Source organism: Silurus meridionalis, chromosome 23, assembly GCF_014805685.1.
Source record: "Silurus meridionalis isolate SWU-2019-XX chromosome 23, ASM1480568v1, whole genome shotgun sequence".
Lineage (NCBI taxonomy): Eukaryota > Metazoa > Chordata > Actinopteri > Siluriformes > Siluridae > Silurus > Silurus meridionalis.
The window spans coordinates 16,770,520-16,784,591 of record NC_060906.1 but is presented as its reverse complement, the minus strand read 5'-3'; the positions used below and the strand labels follow the sequence as shown (position 1 = coordinate 16,784,591).

The 14,072-nt window shown below is 36.8% G+C and overlaps 1 protein-coding gene across 3 annotated transcripts in view; it reads right to left on the bottom strand.

The window, feature by feature from the left end:
* Nucleotides 1–14,072, bottom strand: part of otofa (otoferlin a) — a 62,877-nt gene continuing 48,805 nt past the window's right edge. The window contains exons 25-47 of one of the 3 annotated variants that reach the window (XM_046836827.1): nucleotides 13,872–14,006; nucleotides 12,699–12,860; nucleotides 12,436–12,555; nucleotides 12,168–12,329; nucleotides 11,439–11,601; nucleotides 10,449–10,519; nucleotides 10,210–10,239; nucleotides 9,917–10,048; nucleotides 9,742–9,817; nucleotides 9,250–9,383; nucleotides 8,878–9,015; nucleotides 8,633–8,770; nucleotides 8,407–8,534; nucleotides 7,933–8,103; nucleotides 7,663–7,823; nucleotides 7,357–7,499; nucleotides 7,052–7,140; nucleotides 4,815–4,913; nucleotides 3,036–3,277; nucleotides 2,620–2,798; nucleotides 2,386–2,486; nucleotides 1,814–2,013; nucleotides 1,074–1,209 (exon numbers count right to left, since the gene is read on the bottom strand). In XM_046836827.1, coding sequence (XP_046692783.1) covers nucleotides 1,833–2,013; nucleotides 2,386–2,486; nucleotides 2,620–2,798; nucleotides 3,036–3,277; nucleotides 4,815–4,913; nucleotides 7,052–7,140; nucleotides 7,357–7,499; nucleotides 7,663–7,823; nucleotides 7,933–8,103; nucleotides 8,407–8,534; nucleotides 8,633–8,770; nucleotides 8,878–9,015; nucleotides 9,250–9,383; nucleotides 9,742–9,817; nucleotides 9,917–10,048; nucleotides 10,210–10,239; nucleotides 10,449–10,519; nucleotides 11,439–11,601; nucleotides 12,168–12,329; nucleotides 12,436–12,555; nucleotides 12,699–12,860; nucleotides 13,872–14,006 — 2,955 coding nt within the window. In that variant the 3' untranslated portion in view covers nucleotides 1,074–1,209; nucleotides 1,814–1,832. Of the gene's footprint in view, nucleotides 1,210–1,813; nucleotides 2,014–2,385; nucleotides 2,487–2,619; nucleotides 2,799–3,035; nucleotides 3,278–4,814; nucleotides 4,914–7,051; nucleotides 7,141–7,356; nucleotides 7,500–7,662; nucleotides 7,824–7,932; nucleotides 8,104–8,406; nucleotides 8,535–8,632; nucleotides 8,771–8,877; nucleotides 9,016–9,249; nucleotides 9,384–9,741; nucleotides 9,818–9,916; nucleotides 10,049–10,209; nucleotides 10,240–10,448; nucleotides 10,520–11,438; nucleotides 11,602–12,167; nucleotides 12,330–12,435; nucleotides 12,556–12,698; nucleotides 12,861–13,871; nucleotides 14,007–14,072 lie in introns of all 3 variants that reach the window. The other 2 variants (XM_046836828.1, XM_046836830.1) reach the window with 2 other exon arrangements.

Genomic DNA, 14,072 nt, shown 5'->3' with positions numbered 1-14,072 from the left:
ATTTTATTTTATTCAATCTTCATACAGACAAAAATAATCAGTAGTTCAATGTTTCACACTTTTAAACCAGAACTTTACACTCTTCATAATATAAATAATTCAGATTCTGTGCAACAAGTCTGTTATCAAATTTGCTGATTAGTACACACAATTATGATAAACAGAGGAAGAGCAGGCAAGTACAAAAACACTGTACACTGCAAACAATGTAAATCAACACTTGGATAGTAAAAGGAATGATAACATAGCTCTGTGCTGGAAAAGAAATTTATCACAATATTTTGAGATCTTGATATTCTATTTTAGCATGTCCTATGTATCACTCTTTTATCTCCCCAGGAATTGGTTGCATGCGAATTGTGTCATCGGTTTGGACATTTTATAACAATTTACACAGTAACTCAAGCAAGGCATACTATATGCTTAAAGTTTGAATGATACATGCGTGTGTCATCCTGTTTATTAGGCGTTCATGCAGTTATCTATTCAGCCAGTCCTGTGACAGCAGTGTGTTGTAGAATATGATGCAGATGCAGGTCAAGAACATCAGTTACTGGTCACATCAAACATCAAAATAAAAAAGGGATTTTGACCATGACATGGTTATAGGCCAGGGTGAGCACAGGTTTACAAACTATAGCTATCCAGATTTTGACAGTTTAATACCTGTTTTGCTTCCACATGGTTGGTCGATTTAATAATGTAATATAGTAGCAGGTGCTAAATATTCCTAGTATTATGGTTGGTGTGTGTATACTTTGATTTCTTGCTAAAATGAATGGTATAAATCAGGAACAAAGGTTGATTGATTGGCAGATGGATATACTGTACATAAGGATGATGTAGATTGTTAAATAAAACTAATTAAATCAATAAAAGTTTTTGAGGAATGTAAGATATGCTTGGTATTGGTTAGTAATTTGAAGAAGAGATGTTTAGGAAAGGCATAAAACAGCATCAATGCGAATTCATTAGAAAAATTCAAAGGATGAGAGGTGGAATAAAACATCTGTTTCTCTCTGGTTTCCTTAGGCACCCAGCATCTTCTTGACCAAGTAGCCAGGCATACTGTAGATGAATAGAGCCACCATGATGATCAACAGTATTCCCAGGATAATCTTAATGATAAGCCATTTGTAGCGGGTGCACACAAGGTAGCGCATAGCCTTCAGCGGACTCATGAACCAAAGGAAGGTGGTGTCAGGCCGGCTGTTTTAGAACAAGTTTGGTGATGAAGTTACAGTGAGATTGAAGAGCAATGGAAGAGAAATGGAGGAGAGAAATAAAGCATGGATTAGTGATTAGTTGTAAGTGGCAATCAATATTGAATATATTTGAGTTCTTTCATTTGCACAAATGTTAAAGATAAAACAAACATAACCCTGGCCTTTTTCTAATAAAATACGTTTAATCTGGACATAAGCAATACAAAGGTCAAATCATGGAAATGGTAGAAAATGCATACACATTTACACTACAGTTTCAGCAACATGCAGATAGCATGCCACAAACAAAGGTGAGATGGGATTCCTAGATTTGTCATGTAAAACTAAAATCTACTGTACTGGTATAAAGAGATAGAAAGGTACAAAACATTCTTCAGGAATTTCAAAAAAGATCCAATTGTACACAATGTTTATGTTCTTTTCTTTCTTTTCTTTTTTTTTTAAGTGATGATTTGGGTCGAAAAAACATTCATCAAGCGATGAACAGAACATATGGGTTAAGGGTGTGCCTTATGATACCCTACAACGGTAGCTCAAGTTTCAGAAAGAAAAGAGAGAGTAGAAAAGTGGGAATATAGTATGGCTACCAGGAATTTCCCTCTCTCATTATGCTCCCAACAGCTTCTTGACCACATATCCAGGAATGGAGTAGAGAAAGAGGCCGAGGAGCAGAAGAAGCAGCAGCAGTGCCAGTGTCTTCAGGATCAACCAGCGGTAGTGGTGCCATATGAAGTATCTTATGGACTTCAGAGGGTTCAAGAACCACACAAGACTGGTGTCTGGACGACTTTTTCCAGAATGTGTTTAAAAATGAAGTAGATGAATGGGTAAGGGTGAAGGAACGAATGAAATGAAGATGAATAGTGGAGATGAAAGAAAGAGGAAAGTTAACAGGATACAGGGAAGGGTGTCTGTTTTCGGTATCAAATTAGCTACCTATGTTTTTTGTGTGCAAAAGGATTGGTAATCTATTAAATGATCAAAGAACAATACAATAGTGACAATAGTGATCTTTTTCCCTCTTTATGTAATTGGGATAATATAATGGAATTTTTTATTATTGGTAAATACATAAACATACCAATTGCAATTTCAAAGAGTTGTTAAAAGTGTGTGTGTGTGTGTGTGTGTGTGTGTGTGTGTGTGTTTAACATCTTACTTTGGTTTTTCTAGTGGCTCTGGCTCATTCCTTCCAAGGCCTACAGGATTTTTCTCGGCCTCCTCTGCAGTCAGTAGATGGAGCTCTGCTTCAATTTTACCCTGCAAGGAGAATTATTAATGTTGACTATAGTTCAGTTGAATAGCTGGGAATTATAATAAGCAGTTATAGAGATTGTCTCATTCTATTTAATATATTTGTAAAAGAATAAATTATGTGATATTTGTGCCTCACCGTGAGCTCTGGCTCTTCATTCTCATTTAGTGCCATGCAAGGCCACCAGCCCTTCACCCTTTTCTGTTTGAAGATTGAAATAGTGGGCAGGTCTTGCTCATTAAGAATCATGTCAAGGGAGCACAACTTTGCTGATTTTGCTCCTCTAGGAAACCGGTTCAAATCGAGTTCAATTGAACCTAAAAGAAAATGTGTACATTTAAAATCTAGAAATAAATTAGAAATTGAACTAGCTTTTTTTGCCTAAAAGCTGCATTACATTACGGGTAATAACTAAGCCTAATGGGGTGAAGAAAAATACATGCTTTATATTGCACAATTAAAAAATTATTACATTGTGTTTTAATTGAAGACCCATGAACAAATTAAAACATGACATATTTCTAAACAAACCCACAAACTCCCTGTGCATTTACCCAAGAAGTCATCTGCAGAGAAGTGGTCAGCATCCCACACTTGCAGGGTGAGGCGAGCAGGAATCTTATACTCTGTCTCATCCCATGAGAACAAGGATTCTTTCTTGGAAACCACAATTTTCTCCTCAGCCATGAGATAGTCAAAGGGAAACAGGAAGCGCCAGTTAAAGTTTCCTTCTCCAGTCAGAGAGTGGTAGTGTACGTCTGTGTCCTGTTTATCTTCTGCTTGGCCTTTTAGCCAGCTGGGCAAAAAGATCAATTTTGGTCATCAGTTAAACATTTTGATTTAAGATGTTTACAATGATAATATGATTTACACATATGAAGCGAACATATGTTGTGCAAGTTGTTCAACCTTATGAAAAACCTATATATTTATATCTTTTTTCTTATTGATATTTGAACAGTTTTCACCACAACTCACCACTTTCAATCACCATTATTCTGGCTGCACAATTACAGTATGTGTGTCTGGCAAGTTTCAGTTTTAACATACTTTTCTTTATGTCTTACAACGTGAGATTGGAAATCACATGATGATAATCATGATTCACAAAAGTCAATCTCATTAGCCTTACTTCATGCTGGTCAGTGAACATCTTTTATGTGAGAAATAAACTATTGAAGAAAATGTAATCCATGAATATGTTGATGTTTTATCTGCAGATCAGCATAAAATAAAGCACTGCAGTACACTAGTAATATGGGGTTTTGCACTGGATGTGAAAAATAATGGCTAACTAATAGTCAGTTAATTCATTCTGAGAAATTCTATATTGTTATGCAAACTAAAGTGCCTCATATGTGGAGATTCAAAGTTCACAATCTAATATTTTCACTTACCATAAAGGTAATAGTTTTATAGTCTAGAAGGAGAGCATAATATATGTTTGTGGGTATATATATATAAATTCCAGCAATAACCCCTATACAACTACCTGCTAACATTTACTGTGAAAAAAAGGTTTTCTTTAACCAGATTGACAATATATTCTACTGTGTATGTTTGTTAAAAAGGCTTCTCCCTTGCCACGTTTTTGCAGCATGAAACGTAGGCAAAATCAAAAAAGTAAATGTCATGTTTTCAGTTCCTTTGGTTAGATATAGTTATATGTTCTTAGTGTTAGGCTACGTATTACAGTTTTTGGCTATTCACCAGAATCTGACCGATTTTCCCAGAATATCAAATATAAAATGCTTATAGGCTAAATATACATCCAAACTTTAAATTTCTTTCCATGCACAACAAACATACCTGGTGCTTTCATGCACTGTAAAGGGAAGATTGGGGAATGTTGTTCCCTGCTGTTTTTACCAAGATCAGAACCATAGCATTTAATTGGCTATTAATAGATTAAAATGCACTATTAATAAGACTAAGCTTTCGGCTGGTAAAATGTCATGGCCTTCATTATAAACCACAATTTACAATTTTTTAAATGCTATGGTCCTGTAAAGCGGAGGTGTATGATTTCAGTGCAACTGTGGATTTTTTTAGTTATATGCCGGCTATAAACAAGCAGTCGAGCCATGCATTGGAATCGTCTTTACCCCCTGACATAGATGTCAGACATCTTCTCTTCTGTCATGAAAGCATAGTCTTGAACTACGCCATCATCTAGAACTATGCCATCAGTGTTCCACATAATAACACAAAGCTCGTATCTAGTCTGCGCAGCAATAACGTAAAGAAATGGGGAAGGCAACACCAAACATACAGACAGAAAACCAAAGATTAACAAGACCAGCCACACATTTCACTCAACCAAAAATACCTACCTCCTGACAAAAATATCACTGGATTTTTCCCCTGTGAAGTAATCATCATCTTCCAGAATTACCTCGTCAGTATTCCATATTATCACCCTGAGCTCATATCTGGTAAAGTTGTGAAAGGAGGGGGGAGAAGAGGAGGACATGAAGTCATCTAACTGCAGTATCCCACAAAAGTGAGTAAACACCTCTCATTTCAGCAAACATTTAAGTATACCCTCTCAAGGGAAAATAATACAGAAATGAAACTTGGATATATTTTAGCGTAGTCAGTGTATAGCAGTAAATATTTTCTGTCCTCTGAAAATAACTCAACAGCCATTATTGTCATAATAGCTGGCAACAAAAGGGAGTATGTGATAACAGCTGTATGTCATCTAACCATTCAAAGCCACATGTCCTATTTATCATGTCTAGGGTCATACAGAGCTTTTTCCAAAACAGGTTCCACTCTAAACAGGCCTTGCAAGGGCCGATTAAAGAAAATGAGTCCTTGTGCTGTGCGTCAGGTGCAGAAGCTGGCTTAAAAAAACTGATGTGCTGCCAGCATTGCTTTAGAGGTTGCAAAGTGAAGGGTCCGCTTGTCAGTGCTCAGACCATACACCACACACTGCAACGAGTTGGTTTGCATGGCTGTCGTCTTAGAAGGAAACCTCTTCTGAAGCTGGGTCACAAGAAAGCCCTCAAACAGTTTCCTGAAGACAACCTGTCCAAGAGCATGAATTACTGGAACCATGTCCTGTGGTCTGATATAACTAAGATAAACCTGTTTGGCTCAGATGGTGTCAGGCATGTGTCTTGCCTAAGGTCAAGCATGGTGGTGGTAGCATCATGGTCTTGGGCTGCATAAATGCTGCTGATGCTGGGGAGCTGCGGTTCATTAAGGAAAACATGGATTCCAACATAATAACAATCCCAAATATACCGTTAAGATGACAACTGCCTTTCTAAAGGTAAAGGAGTGGTGAAGTATGTCTCCAAACCTGAACCCTATTGGGTACCTGAGGGGCATCCTCAAGCGTAAGGTGAAGAAGCACCATGTGACAGCAGCAACATCCAGCAGCTCTATGTTGTCATTATGAAAGAGGATCCCAGCAGCAACCTGTGCAGCTCTGTTGAATTCCATAACCAGGAGGATAAAGGTAGTGCTAGATAACAATGGTGCCCACACAAAATATTGACATGTCCACTTAGAGTGTACTCACTTTTGTTGCCAGTTAATTAGACAGTAATGTCTGTATGTTGAGTTATTTTCTGAGGACAGTAAATCTGTACTGCTATACAAGCTGCACATTGACTTCTCTAAAATATATCCACGTTTTTCTGTGAACATTGTATTTTTTAAGTCATCTGAGGAGACACGTTGAAATGAACACTGCACCAAAGAGACAGCGATATACAAAGTGGTATAAAAATAAAAAGGTATTATTTTAGAAGAATGTGTTTGATTTATAGTTGTTATATCACAGTTTCACAGTTAATCATGATGTATGATCTGATTGTTACCTCGGAGTTGGCTTTTTCAAAATAGTTTATGATACATTTGTCCCTAACTGTCTATGCATTTACTTTTAACCAGAAAAATAAACATCCAGTGATTCTTAATCTTTTTGTGTCCAAGCCTAAAAAAAGCGTAAGTTGGATTTCTGAACTCACTCATTCTTCAGTTCCCCAAACAACCTATAGCACCAATCATCAACCTCTATATACCTTACAGTTACGGCATTGGGCAGATGACCTTATCCAGAGCAACTTGCAGTTATCTCATTTACCCATATGAGAAGTTGAGGTCACACATGCAGAAGGCGTTTGCTGTAAGTTTTTACTGCTTGGATTTGAACTCACAACCTTCCAATCGGAAGTCTAACAACAAAACCAACAAGCTACCACTTGAGCCAAAACTGAAAATCTTTTGCGTTCTTAACCTAACACTGTTGCAAATAATTTACAACGCTATTCTGCTGACACTTCTAGCATGTTTACAACATGCTTGTATTAAACACGATGGCTATCAAATGCTTGTAGGGAGAATATGGCATTGTTGATCAAATAGGGGGAATATGTTTTTCTTTCATTTCTTTTTCAATACCACCTGTTGTGTTTTAAATAATTGGTTGATACTGTGAAACAGTGATGTTTTTATACATACTATACTATACTTATCATTGTCAGTATCACTAAGTAAACAGCCATAAGTGAATATGTAAATAACACAAAGTAGAGAAACCAACAGGGTTACACACTTCTTTGGTTTTCGTGGAGTTATGTCTAATGCTGGTCCTGGTGCAGGTGCATCCATCGGAAACAGGTCAACCCACATCTCAATTTGGCCCTGCAAGTTTGATTAAAAATCCAAAGCAGAATAGAATAGTTTTGTTTTTTTTGTGACATGAAACAGTTCCATGATATATTTGCATTTCAAGTGTTAAGAAAAAAAGTATACAGCTGACATCTGAATAAAATGCATCATTCAGTACTAAAATAGAAAAGTTCACACTGTATTGGCAATCAGGAATCCTCTGTAACATAAATAAAGTGATGACAGCACCTGCTCTATGCCTGCTTTTTCCGGGTGGAGAAGAGGCCTTGTCTCTACGTGTTCTGGAATGAGTTTGCAGCCTACTTGAGGAATTTCTTCCCAGTGATTCAGTGCAGTAAGTGCCAAATGTTCATCTGTTGGCTTCTTTAGACCTGCACTCACAAACACACATACAGACATGCAGTATGCATATGAGTGTGTTTGGGTTTGTTGATTAACTGTCCTTTACAAATCCAGCCCTCCACAGGTATTAGACACAAAGAAAGTGATAAAATATGCTGCTGTTTTGCTGCAAACTTCCCTTTTATGACTCACCATTTTCATCCTCGAGTTCTGTGGGACCCAAAAAGATACGGTTTGCAACCTTGACCCTTCCACCTGGGCCATAAACTGGCGGATCCAACTTGCCATCCTTGCACAACTTAGCAAGTATTTGAGTGGGTTTACAAGGATCTCGCCACACATTGTAGCCATGACTGTGTGCATAAAACAAATCCAAACATTTCAAATAAAATGTTTGCTGAGAGCTCACAAAACAGGAAATGCACTCTGTGTTAATGATGCAAGATCTAAACTAATGCTTACATAGAGTATGTGGATGCGATGCCACAGGTGGCCCTGTATTTACTGTATAAACGGTTCTCCAGATCAATTTTGGTCTCTCCAATCAGGTCATCAGTGCCAACTAAATCCCAGTCAAATATCGACACTGTCAGCATCGACTCCATTGGAAACATGGCCTCTATGTCAAAGGACCTTAAAAAAAACAATTATATTATTTATAAAGTACAATGACATGGATTTAAACTACAATACAGAACTCTGTCACTTTTATGATTTTTTTTAATTATTATTTTGGTTCAGATTCAAGACTTTTAAAATGGTTCTTCTTGGATTGTTTTCTGAAATTAAAACCTTTTATTGTTTGATTTTGTATCTGACTTTTCAAGTTCAGGATTAAACCACTGCTATGAACATTACAACTACAAAATGTCTTATTATTGATATAAAAGTTCTTTTTTTGCAATTCATTTGGAAGGTTTACACTTTTAAACTTACTTCCCATAAACAGGGTTTAGCTGCTTAGAGATATAATTATCCTTGTCCCTGATATCTGTTTTTCCCAGCTTGATGACAATGTAAGGATCAGCCTTTCCATTTAGATCAGTTGGGTGAAGGTTTGTTGCCTAGAAAACGAGATTTTTAGAACTTAGTAGTGTTCAAAGAAAATAAAAGAAGTGTTTTTGTAACACTCAGGAGGCTATGCCTTTGAGAAGTTACTTACTTTAACAACATAAACCCTCACTAGTACACTCAGGGGATCATTGTTTGGTATATTCTGAAACATGCCCAAATTGGGATCAAATCCAGGCTCTTTGGTGATTTCTTCAGAAAGGGGCAATTTGTACATGCACAGAGAGCCCTAAGTCAAAGGTCACAGAAAGGGAACAATGTTAGCAATACACAACAAACTGCATTTGATCAGAATCAGAATTTTTGGTTTGTCCTGCTTTTAACAACTGATTATACTTTGAATCGGCCCATGATCCGGTCTTCATCTATCGCACTGTTGTCATCGTCATCTCCAGCTTTTCCTTTATACAGGTTGAAGCTGTGAAGCCAGTCTTCAAATTCATCATATTTAGACTCCAGCTCTTTGTTATACACCTAAATATAAACAATATTCAAAATCTATTTGAAACTCATGTACTTTACACTTAATGTAAATGTAAACTTAGTAAAAAAATACCGCATTTCGGCATACTTTATGCAATAAGGTTCTGAACTTGACTCTAACTGTTATATAGTAACAGCAATATATATATATATATATATATATATATATATATATATATATATATATATATATATATATATATAGCAATATGAAAAGACACTGACCACAAGCTCATCCACTTTTGGTTTGGCAGCTTTTTTCTCTGCTGCTTCACTGTTTTGATTCTTCTTCTTGTCCTTCTTGGCTTTTTTCTCTTTAGACTTGGTGCCTTTCACATGAGATTGATCAACTTTGATTTCTGCCATTAGGATTGAGAGGAGCAGATGAGAATGGAAGAGGATGGACCGGATGGAAGATATCAGTGGCCTTACATCTTTCATGCCATGAGAGTTAAAATAGAAACTTCAAAATAATGAGTAATGTAATATTATGATCAATTGTCTCCTTTTAGGAAAGTATTTAACTGGGATTGGTTTAACTTTCATGGCAAGAAATGATATGTGAAAACCTCACGATAAACCTAATGTGATGGTAACAAACAACAAATATGGGATGGGTATGTCAATGATGTCAAGCATGATGCCATAAACATCGCCGTGGTGCACTTTGATACAATTTACAGTGTGGTTGAAGTAGGTATGTTTTATTTTGTTTACCAGCCACTTCTGCAGCAATCTCCATGTCCTCTCGTTCTTCTGCCTCAGCCATGGCTGCTTCTTGAGCACGTACACGCTGCATAAAAAAAAGAAATATAACCAAAAAAGTGTTATTTTTAGCTTAAACGAGAAGAACCCCTATATTCCTATATTAAGGAAAGACAAAGTCTCTCACCTCCATCATTGTCTCTATCGAGGCAAAATACTTTGACCACCAATCCAAAATGCTATCGTCTTGCTCCTCTTCTTCGATCTCCTCTCCCTTCTTTTTCTTCTTTTTCTTCTTATCTTTCTCCTTTTCATCCTCCTATTAGAAAAAATGGTTTAAACACTTAAAACTCACTTGGGAATTTGTAACTAACTGTAAAGGAATATTAATTACATGCTCACTTTATAAGGAAGAAAAATTGACAACCTGTTACCCGTTATACATATAGTGTTAAAAACGAACTACATACGGTGACTTACCGCATCAATTTTAACGACAGCATCAGAGGTCTACAGAGAGGGGGCACATGCAACACACATCAAATCACAACTAAACAAGTCAAACAATTACACACCAACATAAAAGTGGAATCAACACATACAGTAGGACCACTCATAATCTAGAACTACATGGAAAACAAACATATAATACACACAAAAGACTATGACATTTTATATTTACTTTGTGTTGATTTTAAATGCCATCATAAAAGACTCACAGCATCCAGTTTGACCACAGTGTCCATCTTCTTAACATTGGCGTCAGTGGTCATGTTGACAATGATGTCACCTGAGGAGTGAGAGAAGGGGCAAGAGCAGGGGTGGGAACAGGATGTCCCATTGGTAAGTGTGCATGACGAGTTAACAGCCGAATAGTAGAGAGGATAGGATAATGTCATCAATGCAGTTCAGATAGAGCACACAGTGAAGGGAAAAGTAAGGGATGGAAATGTCCATACACTCCAGAAGGATGCTGCCCAGCTAACAATTTTAATTTAGCAAATAAAAATAACAGTTTGAATGTTTAGTTCATCAATCGTTCATTCATCATTTATGTTTTCTAGATATTTGAGAACATTTCACATGGCCCTGCTCTAACTTTTTTGAGACCTGTTGTAGCCATCAAATTCAAAATGACCTGTATATAGTCTTAGTTAAAACATTCGATATGTGTGCCAGAGGTGAGAGAGTGGAGGGCGGAGCCGGACGCAACAAGCAGTAAGAAACACCTGCCATTGATGAGACCAATCAGTGCGCTCTCTTTCAGTCCTGCAATGCTAATAAAAAAGAAGCTGCAGGTGTTTTTCGTACTGCTCGTTCTGTCCTCCACTCGCGCAAAGTTTTAATGGATTTTAGGATTTGCAAATCATTGCGTTCCGTTTTTATTTCAGTTTTGCAAAATGTCCCAGCTTTTTTGGAAATGGGGTTGTATAATTATAATATTATTTTATGTTTTTTTAATACTTGTTTAGTTTATTAAATTGCACATTTTACAAAATACACTGCCAACATATGTTATCTAGAAAGTACTATTTCAACAGTAGTAGCATCCTTCTGCCCATTAATGCCTCTTAATATTTCCGTTTAGGTAGATTGATTGAGAAGTTCTGGAGAAAAATCTGAAGTGCATGACGGTTTTATTAAGAATTTGGAGATTTTGAAAAGAGTGGGGAGGAATTGTAAAAGCATTAGCAATTTTAGACTAGTACCTGTATTGACCCAGTCTTTGGCATTTTTATCTGGTGGGATGTAAATAAACTTGCGAAGGCTGGAGACAGCATGTGAGCCCACTAAGGTGTAACGTCCAAAAGCTCTGCAATCCACCACTCGAATATTTAGAGGAGGGTGGAGTAACTCATTCTCTGGTAGGTCCTGCAATGTAAAATTTGGTGACATTATTAATAGCCTAAGTCTCATGTGAAAATAACAAGCATCCCAGCTAATAAAGTAACGTATTTTACAAGTAGCTTTTAATCTTACAATAGTTTTTTTTTTGGTTTGAAACTCAGGTGCCAGTTTTTTTACTTATTCCTTATTTTGTGTTCAAAAAATAACTAGAAATCTTTTTTTTAGGTTGGTGTGTTTTTATCTGCCTATATAATGCTAATATGTAAATAGAAAATGTTAATTGCCATTTACTGCATTTTTAATATTAAAAGTGTTAATCTGGCCTAAATTTAAATGAATTTAAAGCAGGTTAAATGCTATGGAGTAGGGGGTTGGCTGGTTGTACTCCCCTGTTGGTAGGATATTCCCACCATCTGCACTTGCAGAGAACACAATTTTATTCATAATGTTATACCAGTCATTCCTACAATTCAAGTTGTTTATACGATGTTTTAAAAAACGTTCTCCAAACACCAAGCTAATACGTCAGATTGAACATCCAGTGAACTAAAAAAAAAACTATTTTGCTATTTACATCAGAGAGAACTCACCACTTCAAACCATTTCACCAGAGTGCTGAAGTTTGGATTTTTCTTGTAGTTTAGAATGAGGGATGATTGGACACCTTTTCCTGCACACTCAATGTCCACACGAGGTTTATCCACATGCGTCAGGTTAATCCTCTTTATGTCCCTCAGGCCCCAGAACAGAATCTACAGTGTGGTGGAGAGTCTCAGTCTAGTCGTATTCAGTTTTTAAAATATACTTAACCCATACTAACTCTAAGTCATATGATTATGTGTATAAATTAAAAGTCACCTCTATGCGGTATTTGATGAGGACAGGCCGTATGCCCAGAGGGACTGGTAGGATGGGGCCGTGGTCTTCATCATTTGGCCCATCGAGAGGAGGGAGATCTTTTACTCCACCTGGTCCAAGCTATTCATGAAAAAGCATTCAGTAACATCAACTAAACCACTCCTGAATGTCTCCTTAAAATACAACTGCCTTTTGCCATCCAGTGCAACAGAAAGAAACAAACATTTAGCATTTATTTGAGCAGTCAACACTTGTGTCTGTACCTGCAGAAGCTCAAAGGCAGCCAACAGCTCTCCTGCTGTGGAGTTTCCTCTAAAGATCTGGTAATACTCCAACTGGGGAGGGAAGCGTGGTGGGCCATAGTGCTCATCCACCATCTTAGTTATTGGCTTGGCAAAACTTCGTCCTATGAACTCGGCTTTTCCCTGCACATAATACACTCATAAACATTCACAAACACTGGAGGGCACTGTTGGTACATACCCACAGATATGGTTTTGGAGAGATTTCATGTTTTACAACCGGAGATATACTGTACATCCTGCTGCAAGAAGCATATTTCAGATTTATGAATCACATGTTTAAATTTGAACTCTGATAATCCATAGCTATTTTACTATATGAATTGCATTTGAATAAGGTGCTTTAATTGAAGTTTCGTAAATGAGAATTTTGTCAAGCGCTAGCTTTCAGAAGAATTGCTTCTCTTTTTATTCCAATGATGCTCTTGTCACTCCCACACCAAAAGTGCAGTTTGAATAAATTTGGCTAAAACTTGAGCTACAAATAAAACAAAAACAGAACCAAGTACAAAAGCAACCACTGTAGGGTGGTTTTAAGAGTGGCATTATAATAAATATGTGACAAATTGTTTAGCCAACATCTCAATCCACATATCATATACCTTGTGGTACAACTACAACTGCAGTGTATCTGTAACAATAGAAAATACTAAAAGAATGGTATGATCTGCAAAAGAATAGAACATTGAAGTGCATACAATTTTTAAATATAGTCTTCTTTGAAAAATCCCTTAAATCTCGATTTTTAAGCAAATTCACAAAGCAAGTACCTTTATACAGTACTTTTACTGAAGCAGTATTTAAACAGGGTATTTGTAATTTTACTTAAATGCAAGAATTGTTTTCTTTGCCCATCACTGATTAGACCCATTTAAATCAAATAACAACTTTTCCAATTTTTCTGGATAATATCTGTTCTACAGTCTTTTTCTACATCAAGCATGTTATTCAACAACAAGGCACGGCCAGAATTGAACCGGAACAAACACTGACTCAGGACAATACCAAGCATTTCAGTAAAATCTTATCTCACTGAAACAAGGGTTCATTATCCGTTCTTTACAGCATGCATAACCTGCATAGAAGCTCAGTATAAATTGGAAATTACACATATACTTAAAATCAAAGCCTCACCACAGTGTCCTGGTCATAAACTTCAATGACAATGATTGGAGGGTCATCACGGAGTTCACTGGCTTCACCGTAAAGCTCAACATTATCAAACACCAACATTTGGTCCCATGTTGGACATAGAGTCTCACTTAGCACCTGAAACAACCCAAACAGATTCAGACATTTTTTCAGAAAATCATACACATGGCTATGAAAATACAC